Genomic DNA, 26440 nt, shown 5'->3' with positions numbered 1-26440 from the left:
TACTCTGAGGTGTAGACGGCACTGTACCCCTCCCTTTGCAGAGGAAGCGAGTCCAGCAACGGAAGGGAGCCGCCATCCACTCTCTCTCCAAGTGACAGAGCTCCCTGGGTGGAGGGCCTTTCCCGGGGCAGGGACCCCACCTGCTGCAGGGTGTTGGGACAGGCAGGCCCACGACAGGGAGGGAGGAGTGATGGGACCACGCTCAGGGGGCAGGGGGAGACTGTCCTTAGCGGGAGGGGAGGGGGCTCCCCCTTCCTTTCTAATGCTTCCTGTCCCCGGAATCTTCCTATCATGACAAGTTTTCTTCTCTGAGTCGCCGTAATTCCTAGCGGGTGGTTGGTGACTTTCCCTGTTGCTCCTCCCATGGGGCAAGCAGGTCCTTCTCGCCTCACACCTGTGTCAGCATGGGCGCCGTGCCCCGATCCCGGTGTTGGCACCGCCCATGGTTCTGGGGTCCCCGCTCGGTGTTCAGATGGCAACAGAGCAGGTGGGATCCTGCCTCATGGGCCGTGGTCCTCAGGGGGACAGACTTGATGCGAGTAGGGTTCACAGGATCACCACTAGGGGGGCTTCCAAGACAGGAATTAAAGGTGGAAAGACCTCGAGGGCCAAAGACGCTGGTGTTGGCCAGTGTGTAGTGGACAGTGTCATCTGACAGCCAATGAGAAGTTTGTTTGCTGAGTTATTTTCAAACTAAAAGAGATGGATGGATAGATGAAGGTGGACAGAGACAGAAAGATATAGATACGGATACAAAGAAAAGTAGGAAGGAAGGGAGGGAGGGAGGAAAAGTAAATGTGGGTGGCAGATGGAGAGGGGATGGACAGATGGATGGATGGATGCACGTGTGGGAGGGTAGACGGGCACCAGTGTTCCTGGAGGGACGACAGGGCATGGACGGCAGAAGCAGGTACCCTGGGCAGAGCCACGTCTCACCCTCAGGGCTGTGGCTTGCTGGGGACCTCACTGCTGCGGCCTAGCCTGGGCTCGTAGGGTCTGCCTTTCCTTCCACCCGCAGCACCCAGCAGGGCTCCCGAACCAAGGCGTCTGCCTGAGTCTGTGCAGCAGCTTGACCTACTTTTGGCCCCTTCAGAAAGCCCTGGGTGCTGGCTCCGTGGGGACCCAGATGGAGGCCCTGGGTGCAGAGGGCGAGGTCAGCGTGTGAGGTGGGGAGCGGCTGCCGTCCGCCTGGGGACCAGTGCGGGGGTGCCAGTGTCTCCCATGAGAGGCTGGCGGCGGCCCAGGGGCCTGGCCTTGTGCACAGGGAGAGCGGACAGACTCCGGGCCATCAGGGTGGGCACCAGCCGTGTTCACAGGGCCCCGAGCAAGTAGCCGGACACCCTCCTGAGCAGGCTGGCGTTGTCTGTAGGTGACGAGATTGTGGGCCTGAGAGGTCAGGGGCTTCAGTGGAAAATGATAGAATAAAAGACTGCAGAGGTCAGCGGAAGGCAAGATACATCCCCCAAAGTACGTAGCTTTCCTTTGCGTTGGTAGTTACCAGTTCGAGAGGAAATGGAAAATGTCCCACGTATAACAGCCACGACCACAGAAAGCCCGGGAGTGAACATGGCAGGAAGGGTTGAAAGTGCACAGCAAACCACTTTTCAAAAGATGAAAAAACAAGGCACGAGAAAATGAGGAGGTGGACCCTGTCCCTACACTAAGTATTTTTTCCAGCTTTACTGCGACAAAACTGACATTTAATGTTGTGTAAGTTCAGGGCCTACAGCCTAATGATTTGATATACTTAACATATTTCAAAACTATTTCCCCGTAGGGTTAGTTAACACCTAACACCTCCACCGCTAATTACCGTTCTTTTTGGTGGCGAGAACATTACAGGTCTGCTCTGAAGTATACAGCACAGTATTGCCGACTGGAGCCGCCATGCTGTGCATTAGATGCCAAGAGCCTGTTCGTCTTCTAACTGGAAGTTTGTGCCCTTTGACCAGTGTCTTCTCATTCCCTGCCGCCCACAGGCCCCTGGCAACCTCCATTCTGCTCTCTGTTTCTATGAGTTCAGTTTTTTAGATCCTGCGTGTAAGTGAGATCATACAGTATGTCTTTCTCTGTCTGACTTATTTCACGCAGCATAATGCCCTCAACGACCATCCTTGTTTCTTGCAGCTGAATAATATTCCATTGTGTATATAGACCACATTTTCTTTATCCATTCACCCAGAGACACGCAGCTTGTTTCCATGTCTTGGCTTTTGTGGATAATGCTGCAGTGAACGTGGGGCTGCAGGTATCTCTTCGAGAGCCTGATCTCATTTCCTTTGGACGTACACACAGAAGTGGGGTTGCTGGGTCACATGGACGTACACACAGAAGTGGGGTTGCTGGGTCACATGGACGTACGCACAGAAGTGGGGTTGCTGGGTCACATGGAGGTTCTATTTTCATTTTTTTGAGGAACCTCCATGTTGTTTTCCACAGTGACTGCACCAATTTACATTCCCACCAGCAGTGCACAAGGGTTCCCTTTTCTCCACATTCTCACCAACACTTGTTATCTCTTGTCTTTTTGATAACAGCCATTCTAACAGGTGTGAGATGATAGCTCATTTTAATTTTGATTTGCATTTCCCTGATGATTAGTGACGTTGAGCATCTTTTCATGTACCAGTTAGTTATTTGTATGTCTTCCTGGGAAAATGTTTATTCAGTTGCTCTCCCCATTTTTTTAAAATAGCATCTTTTTTAAAAAATTATTTATTTATTTGGCTGTGCCGGGTCTTAGTTGCAGCACGCGGGATCTTTAGTTGCAGCATGCGGGATCTTTTAGTTGTGGCATGTGAACTCTTAGTTGCAGCATGTAGGATCTGACCATTAGGAGCATGGAGTCTTAGCCACTGGGCCACCAGGGAAATCTCCCTCTGCCCATTTTTTTTTTTAAATAAATTTATTTATTTTTGGCTGCATTGGGTCTTCGCTGCTGCACACGGGCTTTCTCTAGCTGTGGCAAGTGGGGGCTACTCTTCGTTGCAGTGCGTGGGCTTCTCGCTGTGGTGGCTTCTCTTGTTGCAGAGCACGGGCTCTAGGCGCACGGGCTCAGTAGTTGCGGCACGTGGGCTCAGTCGTTATGGCTCGCGGGCTCTAGGGCGCAGGCTCAGTAGTTGTGGTACACGGGCTTAGTTGCTCTGCAGCATGTGGGATCTTCCCGGACCAGGGCTCAAACCAGTGTCCCCTGCATTGGCAGGCGGATTCTTAACCACTGTGCCACCAGGGAAGTCCCTCTGCCCATTTTTTAATCAGATTATTTTGTTGCTCTTGAGTTGTGTGAGTTCTTTATCTACTTCAGATATTAACCCCCTATGAGGTAAATGGTTTGCAGATATTTTCTCCCATAGGTTGCCTTTTCACGTTGCTAATTGTTTCTTATGCAGAAGCTTTTCAGTTTGATTTATTTGTTCCATTTATTTGTTGTTTCTTTTGGTGCTTGTGCTTGTGGTGTTATGTCCAAAAAAATCATTGCCAAGACCAATGTCAGGGAGCTTCCCCCTATGTTTTCTTCTATGATTTCTATGGTTTTCAGGTCTTATGTTTAATTCTTTAATCCATTATGAGTTAGTTTTTGTGTGTGGTGTAACATACAGGTCCAGTTTCATTCTTTTGCATGTGGCTGTCCAGTTTTCCCAATATCATTTACTGTAGAGACTGCCCTTTCGCAGTAAGGGTTCTTTGCTCCCTTGTCAAATACTAGTTGACTGTATAGGCGTGGTTTTATTTCTGGGCTCTCAGTTCTGTTCCATGTGATGGTTTCTATGCCAGTACCGTACTGGTTTGATTACTAGAGCTGTGTAATACACACACCCGGAAGTGTGATGCCTCCAGCTTTGCTCTTTCTCAGGATTGCTTTGGCTATTTGCAGTCTTTTGTGGTTCCATACAAACTTTTTGATTTTTTTTTCTATTTCTATGAAAATGCCATAGGAATACTGATAGAAATTGCATTCAGTCTGTAGATGGCTTTGGGTAGGATGGACATTTTAACAATATTAATTCTTCTGATCCATGAACACAGGATATCATTCCAGTTATTTGTGTCTTCAACTTCTTTCATCAAAGTCTTATTCTTTGCAATATACAGATCTTTCACCTGCTTGGTTATATTTATTCCTAAATATTTTATTGTTTTTCCTAAATATTCTATTGTTTTTGATGCTATTGTGAGTGTGATTGTTTTCTTTATTTCTTTTTTAGGTATTTCATTGTTAGTGTATAAAAATGTAACTGATTTATGCACGCTGATTTTGTATCCTGAAATTTTACTGAATTTGTTGTTACTAAAAGATTTTTGGTGGCATCTAAGATTTTCTATATATAAGATCATATCCTGTGCAAATAGAGACAATTTTATTTCTTCCCTTCTAGTTTGGTTGCCTCTTATTTATTTTTCTTGCCTAATTGCTCTGGCTAGAACTTCCAGTGTGTTGAAAAGGAATGATGAGAGTGGGCATCCTTGTTTTGTTCTGATCTTAAAGGAAAAGATTTCAACCTTTCACCATTGAGTATGATGTTAGCTGTGAGCTTGTAATATGTGGCCTTTGTTATGTTGAGGTACATCCCTTCTGCACCCAGTTCACTGAGAGTTTTTACCATGAAAGGATGCTGAATTTTGCCAAATGCTTTTTTCTGCTTCTATTGAGATGATCATATGATTTTTATGTTTTATTCTATTAATATGGTGACTCACAGTTACTGATTTGTGTATATTGACCCATTTTTCATCTTAGGGACAAATCCCCCTTGACCATGGTATATGATCCTTTTAATTACTTTTGAATTTAGTTTGCTAATACTTTGCTGAGGATTTTCACATCTATATTCATCAGGGATATTGGTCTATAGTTTTCTTGTACTGTTCTTATCTGGCTTTGATGTCAGGGTAATGCTGGCCTCATAAAATGAGTTTGGGAGTGTTCCCTCTTCTTCAATTTTTGGAAGAATTTGGAAGGATTGGTATTAATTCTTTAAATAAATGTTAGTAGAATTCACCAGTGAAATCATCTAGTCCTGGGCTTTTCTTTGTTGGGAGGTTTTTGATTACTGATTCGATCTCCTTACTAGTAATAGTTTGTTCAGATTATCTATTTCTTCGTGATTCAGTTTTGGTAGGTTGTAGGTTTCTAGGAATTCATCTATTTTTTTCTAGGCTATCCAAGTTGTTGGCATATAAATAGTGGTCTCTTATGATCCTTTGTGTTTCTGTGGTATCAGGTGCAATGACTCGTCCCTCATTTCTGATTTTATTTATTTGAGTCCTCTCTTTTTTTCCCTAGTTAGTCTAGCTGAAGGGTCCACAACCAGGACAGAGGTTTGTCTGCCTCTCACCTGACACACAGCTGGGCAAGACTCCTGCCAGGTCCCTTGGCATATGTTGCTGGATCCCACAGCTCCCACAAAGGAAATTTTGTCCGCAGATGGATGCCAAATTGTTGTTGAGGGGGATACAATCTAGGGACAGCCATCTTGCTGACATCCAAGTATTTCATCTTGTACGACATTGGTCCTTCCCAATGGTCCTTCTGCCACGTCAGTGCTGTTACAATAAATTCTAACCTTTTGGGTTTTTTTTTTTTAATGGGAATGGGGGAACCTATATATATATTTTTTAAACCTGACAAATGTGAAAATAATCAAACATTTTTGGGAAAGAAATGGAGGGCCGTTTGTCCACCAGGTATGACAATGCACTCTGGGGAATTCCCTGGCAGTCCAGTGGTTAGAACTTGGCGCTTTCACTCCGATCCCAAGTTGGGGAACCAAGGTCCCACAAGCCACACGGCTCAGCAAAACAAAAAGAAAACGCATTCTGAAGCTACCATAATTAAAATAGCACAGTAGCACAGTCTGGACAGAGGGAGAGACACAGAGTAAGAGGAGGGGAGGCCAGCCAGAGCGTGGAGCCCCGGGGAGCTGAGGGCAGCAGGACGAGGGTTCAGGGTGGACAGAGGGTGGGCTCTTCTTTAACAGTGTGGGAGATGGAGGTGGCTCTCCATCAGGAAGGAGCCCAAACCAGATCCCTGCAGTGTGCCAGCTCACAGGTACAACCCACAGGGGTTAGAGCTAGATGCTTTCAAATTACAGAAGTATTGGAAAAGGCAGAAGTAAGCTGTTTTCATTGTCGTGGGCTAGGGAAGGTCCTCTTAAGAAGGCAATAAAAAAATTACCCAGTTTCACAAATTAAACATTAGAATTTTTGAATGTCAAAAGACACATGAAAAAGTTGAAACATAAGTGACAGAATATCCGTGTGACACACAGACCAGGGGTCAGCCGCTTCGTGTGCCAAGAGTGCACTCAAAACAGGCAACAGCTCAGCGGACAGATTAGCAAAGTCCACGAATGGGCGTAAAGAGGAAAATGTTAAACAACGAATAGAGGTGAACAGATGCTTGGTCTCATTCATGGTCACAGAAACGCAGGTTAGCCCGAGACACTGAGCTTGGGGAAGCTGCAGAGGCCGCGAGCTGGAAGGGGGAGGGGGTCTGGCCCACACACACATGCACAGACACACGCACACGGCTGGGCTGGTGACTCACAAGGGAAGCTCCTCAGCAGCTCCGAAAACTGCAGATGGAACGGATGTAGCCCAGATTGTAGCCCCACTTGCGGGGCCTGAGGCCTCGTGAACACACTGTGGATGCACAGAGACGTCCACGTGAGGACGGCCCCTGCAGCGCTGGTCACAACAGCAAAACACAGGAACTGCCCTGAGTGGCGAGGGGCGGACCCCCACGTGCCCAGCTCCTGAGACAGACGCTGGCAGGGAGGTGGGTCAGGAGGGCGCGTCTCAGCCAGGCGGCCAGTGGAAACCCTAGAACAACAGCAGGAGCCGGTGGCCCCAGACTTCCCCACAGACCAGGAAGGTGGGGTCTGAGGGTCGTGTGAGGAGGCCGGGCAAGATGTCCCTGACAGGACCCCACCACTCAGCCAGGCTGAGGCTGGCCCTGGCTAGGTGTTGACCCTGGACCAGAGTGGGCCCAGGGCTGGAGGTGGGGGACTCACTGGTTGGGGTGGGGAGAGCACCGGGGCAGGGAGGTGGGGAGAGCCGGCCTCTGGGGGCCCGGCCTCTACTCCTGAGCTGTGTGACCCACCTCTCTGGAGTCACATGGCCCAGGGCCCCCACCAGCTCCTCCTGGCCCAGCTGTGCAGCCCCGGGCAGGTTCCTGAACCTCTCTGGTCTCAGCTTCCTGTGAGTGAAGCGGGGATGATGAAGCCCCACGTGCACGGTCCTGGGATGAGGCGAGAAGGCCAGATGGTGTTGGAGGATACCTGGCCGCGGGGGTTCGGCAGCCCCTCCAGGACCCAAGGGCTGAGGCCTGCCCTGTGAGCCTGTCCCAGCAGGCATGGGGTGAAGAGCCCCTCTCTCACAGGGGAAAACCCTGACTTCCAAGCTGCAAGAAACCTGCCTTTCCTCCTCCTCAAATCGGTTTTTGAAGCATACACTTGAAAAAGAATAGGCTGGCCCTTTGAAGACAGGGCCTGTGCCAGGCGAGGGCCTGTGCCAGGGAGGTGGGCTGGGGTGGTGGCGCGGGGCCGGCACAGACCCCAGGCCCGGGAGCATGGGGGTGGCCCGGGGCCAGGAGAGTCGCCGCGCTGGGGGCAGGGGAGGCGGCCCTGTAAAGCGCAGGTGCTCCTGGCCCAGAGGAGCAGCGGCTGCCTGGGGACAGGTGCTGCCTGGGAGGCTGCGAGGCCCTGCCCCACGCCCAGTGGGTTCTCTGGTGCTGCCGCAGGCCCACATCTACTCTCTGGGGGCCACGCTGAAGGCAGCCCTCGACTATGTGACGGAGCGCGAGCCCCAGCCCAGGCTGAGCCGGGAGCTGGAAGCGCTGCTGGGCCAGATGCAGGCCGAGGACCCCCGGGACCGGCCCGACCTGCAGGTAGGCGCGAAGGCAGCCCCCGCTTCCCCCAGGCACGGCCCTGCGCCCCACGCGCCCCCAGCCAGCGCGCACGCACAGCCAGTGCGCACACGTGGGCCCCCACCCGCCCATCACCCGGGCTCCTTACTTCTTTACTCTGCATTTTTGCGATGAACGGCATGCATGATAACCATCACGGGCAGGACAGAATCCGCTGGTTTCACGAAGCAGATTCTGTCCCACGGGGATCACGTAGCTCAGGACGCCCCGCTTCGTGATCCCGGCGCCTCGAGCAGAGCGGCGAGGGGGGACGGGGGCTGGGGCGGGGCTGAGCGCTGGCTCCGGTCACAGAGCATCATCGCACTGTGCGAGGAGAAGATGCAGCTCACGTCCTCCTGCCACCTGTGCCAGAGCCTCTCGGCTGCCGGGAGGAGGGTGCTCTCCATCGAGTCCTTCGGGGCGTTTCAAGGTAAGCACACAGGTGGACGAGCCTGCACACACGCCCAGGCATGTGCACACCCTCACACATGCACACATGGGTGGCACAAGCATTAACACGATCACGTACACACACGTTCGCACCAGCGTGTTCGCCGTGTAAGCCACCCACGCTGACATGCACACGGATGCAGACAGATCACGTGTGCTCCCACAGCACACATGGAAACATACAAGCATGTGCAAACTCGGACACACCTATTTAGACTATTAACTCTCACAGCGAGCACACCCCCGTGCACATGCAGCACACACCCCCAGTTTCCCACACGCACAAACACGTCTGCAAACGTGCACACACTTACACGCTCTGACCCACAATTGGAGGTGAGAGGCAGGTCATATGGGAAGTGACTGCCCTCAGGACCGGTCGCCTCTGTCCTCTCCTGTGGGCGTTGGGGACACGGACACAGCACCGCCAGTCTGGTGGCCACACAAGCTGTTGCTGAAGCGTCTGGGATTTTCACGGCTCACAAGGCATAACCTTGGGTGGCATTTTGAACAAATGCCAACGTCTGCTCTGCGCTGTGCTCGCAGCAGGGAGTCTGGAGGGTCCTGAGGGGAGGTGTGGAGCCTCTGGGGGCGGCAGGGCCCCTCCCCCAGCCAAGCAAGCGGCATTTCCCACCACGTTGGCATTTGTGACACTGCAGCACCAGGCCCGCTGGCGGCTCTAACATCAGGGAGGGCGTTAACGCTGAGAGCAGAGGCTCCGTCGAGGGGGCTGCAGGCCACTGGGAGGGGAGGGCGTGTGTCTCTAGAGGGGCTCACACAGACACGCGTGTGGAAGATCGTACGTCAGGACGAGCTGGGGCTGCTGCCAGGTTTAATTTATGCCTTTGGGGAGTATCACTGTGTAACCGTAATAGCAAAACCATGTGCTTTTTGGATGAGCTAATTAGACAGGCCTCAGGAAACCCCTTCGGGAAGCTCATCCTGGATTGGGTGGCGGGGGGGACCGAGAGCCTTCGGAGACTCATTACTTAGCCAAGATGGTGTGATTAAGGAAGCAGATGAGGACGTTTCTGGGCCAGTCCTGAGGGATGGGGTGGGGGCCTGGGAGGCCCCGTGCTCTCTGTGATGGGTGGGGGTCCAGGGGTCCTGCAGGAGTGGGTGCCTTGGTGGCCGTGAGCATGGGGATTGCAGGGGGAGGTCGATCCTGGCCGTGGCCCTTGGCTGTAATCACGTCTTGCTTTTGCCCAGATGTCAGTGAGATCACCTGGAGGGAGAGACTGGCTCCAAAAAGTGTGGGGCCCAAGAGGCAGCCAGGGGACCGCTCCGCGGACCCAGCGGCCCTGCCTGCCCTGGAGGGCCAGCCCCCGAGCCCCGCCGGAGAAAGCCTGGAGCACCCGGGGACCCCGCCCTCCAAGGCTCTGCTGTCAGCCCCTGTGAAAAACGGAGAAAGCCCGGGCCAGGAGGGGCTGGTCCCCGAGAGGCTGGCCTGCCTCCTCCTGGACGCCCAGCGGCCCCTGGGGGACCCGGACAGAGGCTTCCTGGAGAGGAGCCGCCTGAGGAAGGTGCAGACGCTGCCCCGGCTCCCGCCCTGCAGCCCCGAGGCCGGCGCCCTCTGCCTGTCGCTGACCAGCACGAAAACCCAGCCACCGGCACCAGAATTCTTCCCTCCAGACCCCAGGAAGCCCTTTCCGGAGGGGAAAAATGGCCTTACTAGCTCCCAGGCACAGCCCGAATCCAGTCTGTGGCCGGAGCGAGACGCCGAGCTCCGGCGCGTTGGGGACAGGGCGGCGCGTGGCCGGGGCCCCACGGAGGAAAGCCCCCTGCCCGGTTCCAAGGGCCCTCGCGATGCCGGCAGAGACCCAGGGACTCCGGAGCCTGATGACGGGACTGCGGACAGAGCCGGGGAGCCGGGCGGAGCAGCCCTGGAGCAGGTGGGTGACCGTGGCCCGCGTGGCCCGGGAGGGCCCTGCGTGCACACGCACCGTGCACGCCCTCCCTCCGCAGGCGCGGGCTCTTGAGTACGAAGTAAGTCGCTCCCCTAAGGTGGGTGCCTGTGAGCATCTCGGGACGAAGTCACCTGGGGTTCGGTGGCCCGAACACACGTGGGTCTGTGCAGCAGTGCTGGCTCCACCAGCTTCATTCCCACCATGCTTTGCTGACCCAGAGGTCAAAGGGGAGGGCAGACTCTGAGTTACATTTTTATTCATATCCTGATAAGCACCTTAGGGTAATTTACTTGAAAAATATGGTTACTTTAAAATGAAAGCCATCCTGGAGACCCCAGTGCGTTGACACATGCTTGATGCCCACGTGCTGTCTGCTCAGCCCAAACCATCTCCACTGGCCTCCCCATGTCCACCCACCCGACCACACTCATGTACCCAGAGCGCCCAGGCACTGAAGTGAAAACCTCAGGCCTGAGCCCAGGGCTCTGCTCACCTTCAAATGCCCGCCAGCCTCACAGACAGCCCACCTCCCGGATGGGTAAACTGAGGCTGGGGGCCGCCATGAGGAGGGTGGGTGGTCGCTGAAGGGCAGAGCTGATTGGGAGCCCAGCCATGGTCTTAACCACCAGGCTTCCCTGCCCCGAAGGCTCAAGGGATCAGGGCCCACCAGACCTCGGCCCCCACACAGGTCACAAGCCGTCAGGTGTCAGGGCTGGTCCAGAGTCGGGGACCCAGATCTCCTCTGGAGAGCACGTCCTGGGTGCAAAGCTGGCTGCTCCAACCCCACATGTAGCAGGAGGCTTGGGGGGCCCTGTGCCCCAGAACCTGGGCCCCTGGCCAGGCACAGGCTGGATGAGGCAGGCAGTGAAGTCTCAGGACCGAGGCAGCTACACCCTGGGCACAGAGGGGGGTCCAGGAGGGGTGAAGACACTGCCTCTGGAACCTTCCTCTGAACATGCACTTCTGTGTCTAAGCGGGCGGTTGTACTCCCAGCTCTTCCCGTGGCCGCAAAGCAGAGAACTCCCTTCCAGCTGAACTCATTCTTCTGACTCTGGGACTTTAATCTGTGGGGGGGGGGCAGTACGAGGGAAGGGGAACCCATAACATAAAATTTACCATCTTAACCGTTTCAAGTGTACGGGACAGTGGCATTAGGTACATTCACACTGTTGTGCAATCATGACCGTCATCCATCCCTGGAACTTTGTCATCATCCCAGACTGAAACTATGTCCGCATTAAACACTTACCCGCCATCCCTGCCCCGGCCCTGATAACCGCTCATCTACTTTCTGTCTCTACGGGTGTGACTGCTCTCAGTCTTTGATAGAAGAGAAATCATACAATGTTTGTCCCCTTTTGACTAGCTTACCTCACGGACCACAGTGTCCTCAGGCTTCGTCTATGTTGTAGCTGTGGCAGAATTCCCTTCCTTTTTAAGGCTGAAGAGTGTCCATCTTATGGACGGACCACGTGATGCTTATCCATCCATCCGCCAATGGCGCTTGGGTTGCTTCCACATGTTAGCTCTCGTGAGTCATGCTGATTTGAACATGGGTGTGCAAATACGTCTTCAAGACCCTGCTTTTAAGTGGAATTGCTGGGTCAGATGGTAATTCTACGTCTGATTCTTTGAGGAGCCTCTGCTGTTTTCCACGTCGTTGCACCGTTTTACGATCCCACCTGCCGTGCACAGGTGCTGGTTTCTCCACGTGCACCCCCAGCACCTGTTGTGCTGACGTGGGGACTCTCCCAGCCCGTCATGCCAGGAGTGTGCTGTGTGGGGCAAACCCCACGTGTTTGAGGTGGTCCCTGCCCTGTCGTCTTCCTCCATGCATCCGTCTGAGGTGCCCACACACTGAATGTGGCTCCTCCCCCCGCCCCCCTCAGGGCGTCTCCCTGCAGGACCTCCTGTCTAAGCTGGGCCGGCCCTTCAAGGAGTACGAGCTCTGGGCTCTGTCCCACGCATGCCTCAGCACCCTGCGGACGCACGGCCAGCACCCAGGTGACGCCCTCCCATGGGTCCTCGTCCAGCCCACCGACCCCCAGCATGTCCGGGCCAGGACCCAGGGCCACACGTGGCCTCTGTCGCCCATGTGGGCTGTGTGGACAGCCTGGGGCTGGGTGGCAGTGTCCACCCTGTGAGCCGGGGGCGGCCTGGGGGTATCTACTCTGGTCTCAGGACCAAGGGGGTCAGAGGGCAGCTTCAAACGTGGGCCTCCTCCTGCTGAGGAGGGGCGGAAGCTGTGTGGTGGCCCTGGGCCACACCCTCTCAGCAGGGGCGACGCTGTCCCCAAGGAGACGAAGGTTGGCTGGGGCGGGGGGGGGGGGTGGCCCTCGGACGTTAGACTCGTTTGTGACCCCTGAAGCTCAGCCCTACCAGGCAGAGGGAGCAGCCTCCGGCCCCACGGTGGTCCTAGCAGGGCAGGGGCGCTGCTCTCTGGCCTCCCTCGGGTTCTGTGAGCCTCAGGCCTGTGGGTATGAAGCGCTGGCACCCAGCCTCCCCTGGGACCCCTCCCAGGGCCGCGCTCGGCGGGTGGGTCACGTCCCTCTGTCCCCCTCCTCTTCCCGCAGCTCCTGTGCCCCAGGGCTGGCTCAGATGGCCCTTCCGTGGCCTGTCGCCCAGGCTTCTGGGAAGGGGAGCCAGCACTTGGCCCCTGTGCTGTGTCCAGCGAGGGCCCCAGCGTCCCCGCACTCCCTGGGTGGCTTGGGAGCCCGTGGGGTGGCTGAGAGAGGGGGCTGCCCCACGACCGTGGCTCTGCCGGCCCTGAGGGGGATCAGGTCCCCCAGTGAGTCTACAGCCGCCCTGACCCTCGCCTTCCCTTGCAGCCTACCTGTGTCTGGACTCCGTGCTGGTGGCCGAGGATGGAACCGTGCTTTTCGGGCCAGCTCCCGCCAGCGGTGCGTAAGCGGGCCCCCCCGGGGGGCTGCACTCTGGTTCCGACAGCCAAGGCTGAAGGCAAGCTCAGTGGGTTTGGGGTTTTCTGTCTCAGGTGCTTACAACTCGTTCTTTCTGGCTCCCGAGGTCGCAGAGCAAAAGCTGACGACTGAGAAGGTACCTGGGCCCCCCCCCACCCCTTCCCGTGGCCCCCTGCCCCGCTCCGTGGTGCCCACGCTCCGTGGTGCCCCGTCCAGAGAGCCTGAGAGGGGGAGGGGTGGGGAGAGGATGGGCCCAGCATCAGGACTCAGCAGGGTCAAGGCGACCCCCCCAACGCAGCCCCCGCATCCAGAGCCCAGCTCTGCAGGGGCCTCCCGGAGGGTGACGGGGTGTCATCTGAGCCTGGACTTCAGCTCCGGGCAGTGCTCACAAGACCCCACAGCTGAACTTTCAGGGATGTTTGCCAGATGCTTATCAAACACAGCGTTATTAAAAATTCAATTGTACAGACTTAAAATCAAGTAAATTATATTCAGAACCAAGGTAGAACTTCCGCTTTCGGGAACGTGGGGGAGACGTAAGTTCCCTGCCCCCCAACAAAGCACGCCGTTCTGAAAGCTGGCGTGTGAGGACAGAAAGGCCAGGGCCCTGGGCCCCGGGGGGCGACGGTCCTAAGAGTCCTGGGTGTCCTTCCTGCCTCACACGTGGAGGATGAGGAAGCACATCTGGGAAACACCAGCGGACACAGCAGAAGCCCAGTGGAAGCCCGCATGCTGGAGCTGGAGCAGTAGGACAAAGGGAGGGCGGCCCGCCCAGGCCAGGTGCTGTCGGAAAAGGCTGAGCATCCAGCCTGTGCCCAGGACCCCTGCCCATCAGTGAGATGTGCCCCTCCCGGGGTGGGAGTGTGAGTCAGAGGAGGCCTCAGGAAGAGCTGGGACTTTCACCATCACCCAGTGGTAACGAGGCAACCTCCCCTCAAAAACAAAGAAAATCGCTAAAAATGAAATACTTAGATGTAAGTCTAACAAAGCATGTACAGGACTCGTATGCTGAAAACTAAAAAAGAGGTAAAGCCTCAACTCAGTAATCTAAGCACCCACCTCAAAAGAAGAGTGAAATAGACCCAAAGCAGAAAGAAGGAAACAGTGAAGCTGAGAGCAGGACTCAGTGAAATGAAAACAGAAAAACAGTAGAGAAAACCAGTGAAATGAAGGGCTGGCTCCTGGAAGAGACGAATAATATTAACAAACTTCTAGCAAAACTGACAAAGCAAGAAGAGAAGGAAGACACAAATTGCCGATGTCAGGAATGACTCAGGGGACATCCCTGCAGACCCTGCAGACGCCAAAAGGGTGATGGAACACCACAGACAACTCCCCACACGTAAAATCAATGACTTAGATGAAATGGACCCTGCAGACATCAAAAGGGTGATGGAATACCACAGACAACTCCCCTGCAGACCCTGCAGACACCAAAAGGGTGATGGACATCCCTGCAGACCCTGCAGACACCAAAAGGGTGATGGACATCCCTGCAGACCCTGCAGACACCAAAAGGGTGATGGACACCACAGACAACTCCCCACACATGAAACCAATGACTTAGATGAAATGGACCCTGCAGACACCAAAAGGGTGATGGAATACCACAGACAGCTCCCCACACATAAAATTCAATGACAGATGAAATGGACCAAATCTTTAAAAATATAAACTACAACTCACCCAAGATGAAACAGGCCTTTGAATAGCTCCATAACTGTTGAGGAGATTGAATTTGTAATTTTTTTTTTTTGCGGTACATGGGCCTCTCACTGTTGTGGCCTCTCCCGTCGCGGAGCACAGGCTCCGGACGCGCAGGCTCAGCGGCCATGGCTCACGGGCCCAGCCGCTCCGCGGCATGTGGGATCTTCCCGGACCGGGGCACAAACCCGCATCCCCTGCATTGGCAGGCGGACTCTCAACCACTGCGTCACCAGGGAAGCCCTGAATTTGTAATTTTTAAACTCTCAAAAATAAATCTCTAGGCCAAGACGTTTTCACTAGGGTGGTATACCAAATGTTTAAAGAAGAATTAATACCAATTCTACACAGTCTTTTCCAGAAAACAGAAGTGAACACTTCCCAATCCATTTGATGAAGCCTAATATTACCCCGATACCAAAACCAGACAAAGATAGTACAAAAAATATGTATATAGGTCAATATCCCTCATGAACATAAAGGCAAAAATCCTTGACAAAATATATGCAAATAGAATTCACTAAGATATAAAAACAATTATACACCATAAACAAGTGGGGGTTATTCCAGGGACATAAGGCTGGTTCAGTATTTGAAAACCAATCAGTGTAGTCCAACATATTAACCAGCTAAAGAAGAAAAATCCCATGATCACATTAACTGATGCAGAAAAAGCATTTGACAAAATTTAACACCCATCTATTAAAAAAAAACTCAGAAAAATAGAAATAGAAGAAACTTCCTCAACTTAATAAAGATCATCTACCAAAAAAACTGTACAGTTAACATCATACTTAGTGGAAAGACTAAATGCTTTCCCCCTAAGATCAAGAACAAAGCAAGGATGCCCACTCTCACCACCCTATTCAACATTGTACTGGAAGTTCTAGCCACTGCAATAAGGCAAGAAAAGCAGGTAAAAAGCATAAAGGCCAGGAAGGAAGAAATAATACTGTTTGCAGACGACGTAACTGTCGACATAGAAAATTCCAAGCAATTCCAAAGAATCTCGAAAAAAGCCTCCCAGAACTTAGAATTGAGTTTTGAAAGGTCACAGGATATAAGATAAACATTCAAAAATCAATTGTATTTCTATATACTAGAAATGAACATGTGGACACCAAAATTAAAAACACAGTACATTTACAATCACTCCCCCAAAAATGAGATACTTAGATGTGAATCTAACAAAGCACGTACAGAATTTATATGCTGAAGACTACAAAAGCCTGCTGAAAAAGATATATCAAAGAAAATCTTAGGAATGGAGGGCTAGGCAAAGAGCTTTTAGACTTGACACCAAAAGCACTATCCATAAAGTTTTCCACAAAAGGAAAAATGGATAAATTGAACTTCATCAAAATCTAAAACTGGCCAAGTGGCATTTATTCCATGTATGGATGGCTGACTCAACAATTGAGAGTCAATGTAATACATCACATGGACTAAAGAAGAAAAATCATAACAATAGATGCTAAGCTTTTGACAAAATTTAGCACCCATTCATAATAAAAACTCTTAGCAAACTAGGAATAGAGGGAAATTTCCTCAACTTGATAAAGAATATCTACAAAAAAGCCAACAGGTAGCATAAGTAATGGTGAGAAACTAGATGCTTTCCCCCTAAGATTGGGAAAAAGGCAAGAATGTCTCCTCTCATCACTCCTATTCAACGTCGTACTGGAAGTTCTAGCTAATGCAATAAGACAAGAAAAGAAAAGAAAATGGATGTAGATTGAGAAGGAAGAAATAAGACTGTCTTTGTTTACAGGTGACATGATTGCCTAAGTAGGAAATCCCAAAGAATCAACAGAAATCTCCTGGAACTAATAAGCAGTTGTAGCAAGATTGCAGGTAGAAGATTAAAATACAAATGTCAATTGCTTTCCTGTTTACCAGCAATGAACAATTGGAATTTGAAATTAAAAATACAATACCAGGGCTTCCCTGGTGGCGCAGTGGTTAAGAATCCGCCTTCCAATGCAGGGGACACAAGTTCGATCCCTGGTCGGGGAACTAAGATCCCACATACCCCGGGGCAACTAATCCCGTGCGCCACAACTACTAAGCTCGCACACCTCAACTAGAGACTGCGTGCTGCAAACTACAGAGCCCACGTGCCCTGGAGCCTGTGCGCCACAACTAGAGAGAAAAAAACAGCACACCACAACTAGCAAGAAGCCCACGCACAGAAATGAAAGATCCCGCGTGCCACAACTAAGACCAGACACAGCCATTTAAAAAATGATTAATTAATTATTTTTTTAAAAATACCATTTACGTTAGCACCAAAAAAATTACTTATGTATAAAATTTAGGAAAATGTGTATAAGATTCATATGAGGAAAACTGTAAAATTCTGATGAAAGAAACTGAAAATGATCTAAATAAATGGAGAGATAGTCCATGTTCATGGATTGGAAGACTCAATATTATTAAGATGTCAGTTCTTCCCAATTTGATCTATAGATCCAATGCAATTTCAGTGAAAATCCCAGCAAGTTATTTTGTCGATATCAACGAACTGATTCTTAGGTTTTTATGTGGAGGCAAAAGACCCAGCATAGCCAACACAATATTGAAGGAGAAGAACAAAGTCAGAGGACTGACACTACCCAGCTCTAAAACTTACTGTAAGACACAGTAATCAAGTGTGGTTTCGGCAAAAGAAAAGACAAAAAAAAATAGAACAAAGTAGCCCAGAACTAAACCCACACAAATACAATTAACTGGTCTTTGACAGAGGAGAAAGGACGATCTGCTCAACAAGCGGTGCTGTAACAACGGGACAGCCACAGGCCAAAAAAACCTTTACAGAGACCTTGGTGCACTTTCATAAAAGTTAACTCAAAATGGAACATAGGCCTAAAAGGAAATTCAAAGCTATAAAACTTCTAGAAAATAACAGGAGAAAATCTAGGCAGTGAGTCTTCAGATACCACACCGAAAGCATGATCTATGAAAGAAACACTCGATGTTAGATTTCATTCAGATTAAATGCTTGATTTTAATGCTGTGCTCTGTAAAAGACACAGTTAAGAGAATGAGAAGACGAGCCACAGATGGGAGAACTATTTGCAAAACACGTATCTGATAAAGGACTTGTATCCCAAACATGCCAAAAGCTCTCAGAAGTGCACAGTAAGAAAGCAAATAACCCAATTAAAAAGTGGGCAAAAGATCTGAACAGACACCTCACCAGAGGAGGTGTCAGATGGCAAGTGAGCACGTGAAGGTATTCTATTTCATACGGCATTTGGGAACCGCAACTTAAAACCATGAGCCACCACTACACACTTACTAGAAAGGCTAACGTCCAAAACACTGACAGTACCAGATGCTAGCGAGGGTGTGGAGTGACACTGCCGCGGGGGATGCAAGACGGTGCAGCCCTTAGGAAGACAGTTTGCTGGTTTCCTACAAAACTAAACATGCAATGACCATACAACCCAGAAATTGCACTCATAAGACATTTTTCCTGGAGAAATGCAACTTATGTTCACACAAAGTCCTGGACACGAATGTTTGTGGCAATTTTATTTGCAGTAGCTACAGCCTGGAAACAACTCAGATGTCTTTCAGCGGGTGGCGCGTCCACACCGCAGAGCGGCAGCAGCGGTGAGGGGAACGGAGTGTTGACGAGGCGACCACCAGTTGATGGGGCTGAGAGAGAAAGGCGCCCCGAAAGGCCGCATATCGTAGGACTCCATTTACGTGAAATGATGAAATTAAGAAGTGGAGAACAGATGAGCAGTTGCCGGCGACTAAGTTGGGAGGGGACAGGACGGATCCTGGTGACAGAAATGTCGTGCATCTCCCGGCGTCCACGCCAGGGGGCAGGTTGTGATACCACGCTACAGCCTTGTAAGATGTCACTGCGGTGGGGAGCTGGGTGGAAGGCACATGGGGTCCCGCTGGATTACTTCCTACAACTATGTGAATCTACAGTTACCTCCAAGTAAAAAGCTTAATTTTTTTAAAGGTTGATGAATACTCAAAACTAAGAACTTCCTCATGATTTGCTCTAGTTGACTGTTGCCTGGGCAGGAGCCCTAGAGGAAGGGCCCATCTCTCCCCCTGCCCGGCTCACTGGCACCACCATGGCAGCTTGGAGCTGGCCACACGGGAGTCTTCACACCGTGGAAATCAGCAAATGCTGAACTCAGGGCTTGATTCGTTGTTTTGTCAATTGACTAGACTTGACGTAATGGAGGAAACATGAACAAGACAATTAAACTGAAAAGTGTGTCAGGTCTGTACAAAAGCTCTGGGAAATACTCCTTTGGGGATTCAGCCACTGTTACCTGACTCAGCACAGATGTCAGCTGTGTCTCTGGTTTCACTTTCTCTTACTTTTCGAGAGAAACGAAGGTATCGGCCACGTGTACCTCGGAACCACGTGTTGGTCACAGGTCGGCTGCAGATGCAAGGGTAGAGGGTGAAAATCGGGGAAGGCGTTCAGGGAGAAGCAGTTGACTCTGGAACTCACAGGGAAGAGCACCGCCCTTTTCATTATTATTCTCAAGTGCCTGCGACGCATCCTTTCTATCAGCACGTTTTAGAATAAACCTCTTTGTGTACCAAGAGGCCTGGGTTTCTGTTCAGAGAGCCTGTCCTTAGCCATTTAGCAGCATAGCACGGTTTCTGGGGGACTCCTGGCCTCGGGCTCCCTGAGGTGCCACCTTTGCCCTCGTGGAGAGAGAGCTGGGGAGGTCCAGCCGGGGCGCCAGGTCTTCCTCGTCACACTGAGACTTACAGGCCTGTGGGTACTTGGTAACCATGCATATTCCCAGGCCAGGCCCCCGGGTTCTGGCTCAGGGTCTGCGGAAGCTCCCAGCCCTGGGGGACGGTGCCTGGTGCGCCCTTGGCGGGGCCCGAGCGGGGGCAGGTCTGCTGAGCCAGCCGGCCGTCTCCCCTCCTCCACCCAGGCGTCTGTGTACTGCGTGGCCGCGATCCTGTGGACAGCAGCCAAGTTCAGCATCCCCCGAGACCACAAACTGGCCCTGCCACGCAGGCTCAAGACGCTCCTCCTGCACATGGCCAGACGCAGCGCCCAGGAGCGGCCGTCCGCGGCCGAGGCCATCGAGGTAACTGGGCCGCGGTGGGGGGGGGGGGCCCAGCTCAAGGTCCAGGGCCCGGGACACGGGTTCTCGTTTCTGGGGCAGGTCAGTGCTGTTGGACAGGGGAGGACATGGCTTCATTTGTGGACGGGCGGTGAGGGGTCTCTGCTGCTCGATGCCGGCCTTCCCCCCAGATGGTCCTGTGTCTCCAGTGCATCCACTGGCCGGAGAGTGGCTGGGGATGTCCTGGACCCGAGCGCTGACCCCTGACCCCCTGCAGCGCATCCCCCACATGCCCGACTTGCCCGCACTCCTCCGAGGGTCTTCCAGGCTGGGTCAGGGGGAGCCCCGTCGTTCCGTGGCTTCCCAGCTCAGGACGGCCAGGAAGGACAGCTAGAGACTCTGAATTTCATCCCAGGCTCCTGAGGCTGGGGTGCACGTGGCTCTGCCCAAGAAGGGGTGCCACGGGGTCCCCCTGGAGAGAAGCCCCCGGGCCGCCTGGCTGCCACCGCACACTCCAACGGGCTCCGCTGAGGGAGTGAAGCGGGCCGGTGCCCCAGGCGTGCTGGACGCTGGCCTGTGCTTGCTTTCAGACCTGCAGCGGTTACCTCCTGCACAGAGGCATGGACAGCAGAAAGATCCTAGCCCACCTGAGGGCATCGACCTGCACGGTAAGCTGGGCACCGCGGAGACCCCGCAGGCCCTTTGTCCTACCCTGGGGCCGCAGAGGTGAGGCTCCTTGCTCTTCCGTGTTTACTGAATAGATGCGTGGAGACTCTAGGGCGGAAGGCAGGTCACCCTTCATCCTCCCGACGTGACTTTCCTTGGCTCCTTCACCGCCAACGAGCCCACAGAGCAGCCCCTCCCGCAGGCTCACACCTGGTCTCTGTTGACCCCTGGCACGTGCGGGCGGGGGCGCACCCTGGGGGTCCCGCCGAGGGACACTCAGTGCCTGTCGGCGTCCTGCCGTGCTGACCGGCCAGGGCCCCGTCGGGCAGTGACAGGGTCCCTCGGATGCAGACGGGAGCACACAGCAACTCTGGGGAGTGTGGGTTCTGGCGGTCTTCCCATGCCCCGGAAACCCACCGGAACCCGGCTGCACTGGGCAGCCCCACGCCCCAGGGGCTCCCGCTCCAGAGAAACAGGCCTGCGAGTCAGCACAGGTGGGGGGCTCGCGCCGCGGGGGTCTGCTCTGCACCCCCGGGGCCTTGCGCCCGTCTCAACCGGGAGCTGTCCGTGTCCTTCTGCCCCAGGTTCGCCAGGAGGAAGAGACCATCGGTCTGCAAAACGCCTTCTTGGTGGCTGAACTGAGCCCCAGCACAGCAGCTGCGCCCAGGCCCGGCTCAGGTGGGCCCCGGGACCGGCCTGTCCCCACCGCCCCTGCCCTGCAGGCCCCTCGCCCCGCACCGCGCCCCCGCTGCCATCCCCCCAGAGGCTGCCTCCGGGAATCCAGCCCCAAGTGGACGCCACCTCCGGACGTGGCCGAGACCGCAGGCAGCGTGCCCGCAGCTGGCCCCCGGCTGCCCTGCTCTGGGCTCCCACCGGCCCCTCTGGCCCCGGCCTCTCAGGCCTCGCTCGAGTCAGCCCTCCTGTCTCACCAGCAGCCGTAGCAGGCGACTCGCCTCCACCTCCGCACCCCGCACTGATGACCCAGCTCTTGTCTTGCCCTGTCTGCGCCTCAGTGGCACCTACGAAGACCCTTCCCCACGGGCCCGTCCAAGCCTCCGGTCTGTGGCTGGGTCTTCTGGCCTTTTCCGTCACTCCAGCCCCCCACCGAGCACCGCACCCCCTCCCTGCCTGCTCGGGGCAGCCCTGGACTCCAGGCCCCTCCCTCAGGCCTCTCCCTGGAGTCTCCCTTCCTCCCAGTGCCCCTGAGCCTTCCTGGGCCCTTCAAGTCAGCACCCCACTAAGGCCGGCACCCACTAAGGCCAGCACCCACTAAGGCCGGCACCCACCCTGCTCACCCCATGTTTGTCTCCAGGCTTCCTGCAGATCAGCAGTGACAGCAGGCTGGTGGCCGTGCAGGGGCCGGTGCCCGGCCAACCCTCCTGCCTCCAAGGGGCCACGTTGCTGCCAGAGGCGTTCGCCTCCCCGGCCACTCACTTCAGGCCCATCGTCCTCGCTGCCAATGCTGGTGTCGCCAGGTGAGTGTCCCCACCCAGGGGCTGGCGGGCTGCCGGGCCCCCTGAACACTCTCTCCTCTCTGCTCGCAGGGACACGCTCGCCCTGACCTCGGGGCCGGCTGAGGGGCCTGAGGAGAGGAGAGGCCGGCTGGACGGGGAGGGTGATGGGAAGCAGGCTCCTGAGACCCATGGAGCGGCCGCTGGCCTGAAGACGCCTGACGGGCCAGCACCCGCTTCCCCAGAGCCCCTCAGAGAGTCGACGCCAAGAGGCTCAGCCCAGGGCTGCCCCAGCCCCCCAGCCCCCGCCCCGGCCAGCCTGCTGGAAGGGGCTGCACTGGTGATGCCCAAATCCCCGGCCCCGCCCACGACAACACAGATGCCACCCCCGGAGCGAGGGCCGAAGGAACCCATCCCAACTGCAGCTGCTTGTGGAGGCCTCGAGCCCCGCCTCCCCAGGCCCACCGCAGCCCCCCACAGTCCTTGCCACCCAGACAAGCCGCCCAGGGGCGGGGCCACCCAGGTCCCAGGCCAGGAGCCCGAGGGCCCCCCGTCAGCCCCGCGGAGCCCCTCGCCGGCCACAGGGAGTCCCGACGGCCCCGGGGGAGCCCCCGTCAGGGAGTGGGATGACCGGGCCCCAGAAGGTCACCCGGAGTGGCCCTGCCCAGCAGACCACAAGCTCTGTCCGTCCAGCGCGGATGCCTCGCCCCTCTCACAGGGGACAGCCTGCCCGTCGCTGCAGGAGGCCACACGCCTCATCCAGGAAGAGTTTGCCTTTGACGGCTACCTGGACCACGGGCTGGAGGCTCTGATCATGGGTACTACGGGGCCACAGGGGCCCAAGGACCAGGGACAGGCCCGGGGGGAGCCGTGCGCTGGGGGAGGTCACCACAGGAGGGCCCCCCATCCTCCCGTCTCTGCACAAAGGGCAGAGCCCCCAGGGGCCGGCCGGCAGAGGAAGCCAGCTGCACCCCGCCCCCCGCCGTACTCTCCGCCCCCGCCAGCTCCCGAGACCAGGGGAACCCAGAAGAGCACCCATACATTTTAACTCACCCCCGTGCTTTTCTTGCGAACTCAGGGGAGTATATTTACGCCTTGAAAGACCTCACCTATGCCACTTTCTGTGGGGCCATATCGGAGAAGTTCTGTGACCTCTACTGGGGGGAGAGGTTGCTGCAGAACCTTTTCAGAGTGGTGAACGGGAGGACGTCACCCTCCGAGAAGTAAGAGCCCCTCCTCGCGGCCTCCCACCCCCGCTGTGCCCCGAGGGCCGTCCTCCTGCCCCAAGTCCCACTCATCGCCCTCCCCAGAGCGACCACCTGCTGGGCCCCTCTTTCCTGGCCGAGGCCCACTCTGCTTCCAAAACTCTTGCTTCAGGCAAGCGCTCCTCTTGGCAGGAGGGGGCCTTGTGGGGTCACGGGGCGCGGAAGGCACGTCCGCCTCCCTGGGACCAGCTCAGGAGGCAGAGCAACGGAGCCCGGAGGCCGGGTTTGGCTGCGGGGAGGCCCCCGCAGGGACCAGCGTCTGCCCCCTGCCACCCCGCTCCCGTCCAGCTCCCCTCCTGGCGGTAGAAGATGAGGTGACAGCTCAGGAGGGAGGGGGGCAGGCACCTTCCCTCTCCTGCCCCTTCCCCCAGCCCTCTTGGGCCCCACCCTTCACAGGACGCGCCCGGGGCGCCTCAGTGCCAGGCCTGGCCCAGCCCCTCCCGAGGGCTGCAGAGGGCCATGTTGCAGGGTGGGCGGGACCTGTGCCTGGAGTGGTCCAGCGCCCTGACGCCCTGACGCCCGAGCTCACGGCAGCCCCGTCCCCGCCCCCTCCTGGTCCCCAGAACCCCACCCAGGGGCGGCGCACACCCTGCTCTCCACCCCAGGCAAGCCCCACATTTTCACATCACTGGGGGAGCCGTTGAAGGACCCCAAGAGGCGGACGCCCAGAAAGTCGTCTGCTAAAGGGCCCATGTCTGTGACGTCTGTGGCCTGTGGCCAGGCCGTCCTGGAGGTCTGGGGGGGGGGCCTCGGTCACCGACACCCCCGCTTCACTCCCAGGGGAAGCCTCTAGTAAGCCTGTGGGAGGGTCCCGGGGGTGCCTGCAGTGTCCTCCGTTCTGATGACAGCACTTCCGAGGAGGCTGGGCCACAGCCCGAGGGCAGCGGTGGGACCAGCACTCCGAGCACATGCTCACCATCCAGCAAAAGGCCTTCACATCTAGGAGCGGGTGAGACAGAGGGCTGTGGGTTGAGACCCTCCACAGCTGGGTCTTCTCCACCCTTGGGGCCAGGTTACCCTGTGTCTCTCCAGGGTCCCAAGGGCAGGGCCCGTCCTCCTCTGGGGGGTCTGTACTGCGAAGGGGTCATTCTCCCCAGGCCACCAGGTGGGCAGCAAGGGCAAGGGCTAGGGCCAGCAGCTTGGTGATGGGGGGCTCTGCATTCTTTCTTGGAAACGCGCCATTTAAAGACCCTAAGGCGTGTCTTCCTAGATGCAGAGCCAGGACTCCCTGATAACTGAAAACTGTAATTTCTCCAAATCTGGTCTGAGTGGGACTTGGCTTTGGGAACCATGTCCTTTAGGTTGTGTGACTACAGTCACACACAGGATGGCAGTGAGAGCCCCCCCATACCGTGTGCACGCTTGGGAAACTGGAAAGCAAAATGGAGATGCCCAGGGAACAGCTCACGACCAGCTGGGACCCTTGGTTTCTGGGGGATGCTCTGCTTTGTCTGCTTACGGACAGTTCAAAGTTCCCTCGGGTCTCTGCCACAAATGTGCCCTGCATGCAGCCCATTTGGGAGGGGACCGAGGGACCCCGACCCTGAGGACCCTTTGCAGCTCCTCTGGAGCGGAGGTGGGGCCACCTGGCCATCCCGAGGGGCCTCCTGCCCCCTGCTAGGGACCTCCTGCCCCCTGCTAGGGACCTGTCGCCTCTCTGCAATCAGGGGCGGATTCTTCCCCGGGAACCCACGTTGCCGCGTGTGACCCGCCCCCCCTTCCTCTGTCCAGCGAAGGAGAAGCCGAGCGTGGACTCAGACGAGCTCTCGCGGAGCAACTTTGAGGTGGGATTTCGGCCTCAGAAGTCGGTAGCAGCTGGGAGGGAGCAGCCCCAGGCAGAAGAGGCCCGGCAGCAGGGCGGGGGCCTGGCTGGGGGCTCTGAGGCAGTGGCACGGCTAGCCCGGCCCCCAGAGGGCGGCCCATCCGTGAGCCCAGGCCCAGGCGGCTTGCAGAGCTGCAGCCCCGGCTGGTGCAGCGCCTTCTACGAGGCCGACTGCTTCAGCGCCGACGTGCACTGCTACGTGAAGGAGCTGGCGAGGCAGAAGGCCGCCGGGTGCCCCGCCGCCAATGCCCAGAGCCCGGTGAGTCCCGGGCTCCTGTCCACCGCTGGAAGGGAGGGTGCTTGGCCCCAGGGCACCGTGGGGCGTGAGGACGGGTTCACGCTGGAGCTCCCAGTACCTCGGGTGACAGGAGGGCCCCCATGTCTCCGAGCCCTGGTGCCTGTCCGTCACCAGCAGCCACCACGGTGGCTGGGCCCTCCCTGCGTGTCCTCCCGGGGCTGTGCTCATCTGCATGTGGCTGGGCCCCTCCCTGCGTGTCCTCCCGGGGCTGTGCTCATCCACATGTGGCTGGGCCCCTCCCTGCGTGTCCTCCGGGGCTGTGCTCATCTGCACGTGGCTGGGCCCCTCCCTGCGTGTCCTCCGGGGCTGTGCTCATCTGCACGTGGCTGGGCCCCTCCCTGCGTGTCCTCCGGGGCTGTGCTCATCTGCACGTGGCTGGGTCCCTCCCTGCGTGTCCTCCGGGGCTGCGCTCATCTGCACGTGGCTGGGCCCCTCCCTGCGTGTCTTCCGGGGCTGCGCTCATCTGCACGTGGCTGGGCCCCTCCCTGCGTGTCCTCCGGGGCTGTGCTCATCTGCACGTGGCTGGGCCCCTCCCTGCGTGTCCTCCGGGGCTGTGCTCATCTGCACGTGGCTGGGCCCCTCCCTGCGTGTCCTCCGGGGCTGTGCTCATCTGCACGTGGCTGGGCCCCTCCCTGCGTGTCCTCCGGGGCTGTGCTCATCTGCACGTGGCTGGGCCCCTCCCTGCGTGTCCTCCCGGGGCTGTGCTCATCTGCACGTGGCTGGGCCCCTCCCTGCGTGTCCTCCGGGGCTGTGCTCATCCGCACGCGTTCCCCACCCCCGTCTGGGAAAGGAGGCGGCTTTCCTCTGTTTTGGCTCCTTGGCCACCAGGGGACACGTGGCAGGAGGTTACCTCACGCTGGTGACCACAGTTGGGTTTGGGCATCAAGGTCAGCCCTCAGGCAGCACCACAAGATGGAAAGCAGCACAGAAGCACCTGGCCCGTGGCGGTCAACTTGGGCCAGGCCCCAGGGGCGTCTCTGGTGCGCAGCG

The 26440-nt window shown here is 56.0% G+C and overlaps 1 protein-coding gene across 6 annotated transcripts in view; it reads left to right on the top strand.

The window, feature by feature from the left end:
• The window catches only part of KNDC1 (kinase non-catalytic C-lobe domain containing 1), a 58418-nt gene that overhangs the window by 13064 nt on the left and 18914 nt on the right, over nucleotides 1-26440 (top strand). For 5 of the 6 annotated variants that reach the window (XM_067708964.1, XM_067708963.1, XM_067708965.1 and 2 more), the window contains exons 4-17: nucleotides 7742-7888; nucleotides 8219-8336; nucleotides 9566-10248; nucleotides 12153-12267; nucleotides 13092-13163; nucleotides 13232-13317; nucleotides 19814-19972; nucleotides 20539-20616; nucleotides 21199-21292; nucleotides 21927-22089; nucleotides 22159-22883; nucleotides 23144-23288; nucleotides 24179-24279; nucleotides 25062-25411. In XM_067708964.1, the coding sequence (XP_067565065.1) occupies nucleotides 7742-7888; nucleotides 8219-8336; nucleotides 9566-10248; nucleotides 12153-12267; nucleotides 13092-13163; nucleotides 13232-13317; nucleotides 19814-19972; nucleotides 20539-20616; nucleotides 21199-21292; nucleotides 21927-22089; nucleotides 22159-22883; nucleotides 23144-23288; nucleotides 24179-24279; nucleotides 25062-25411 (3036 nt within the window). The remainder of the gene's footprint in view (nucleotides 1-7741; nucleotides 7889-8218; nucleotides 8337-9565; nucleotides 10249-12152; nucleotides 12268-13091; nucleotides 13164-13231; nucleotides 13318-19813; nucleotides 19973-20538; nucleotides 20617-21198; nucleotides 21293-21926; nucleotides 22090-22158; nucleotides 22884-23143; nucleotides 23289-24178; nucleotides 24280-25061; nucleotides 25412-26440) is intronic. The other variant, XM_067708968.1, reaches the window with a different exon arrangement.

The sequence above is a fragment of the Pseudorca crassidens genome, chromosome 16, assembly GCF_039906515.1.
Source record: "Pseudorca crassidens isolate mPseCra1 chromosome 16, mPseCra1.hap1, whole genome shotgun sequence".
NCBI lineage: Eukaryota > Metazoa > Chordata > Mammalia > Artiodactyla > Delphinidae > Pseudorca > Pseudorca crassidens.
The sequence above is the reverse complement of the archived record's forward strand: the minus strand, read 5'-3'. Positions and strand labels throughout refer to the sequence as shown.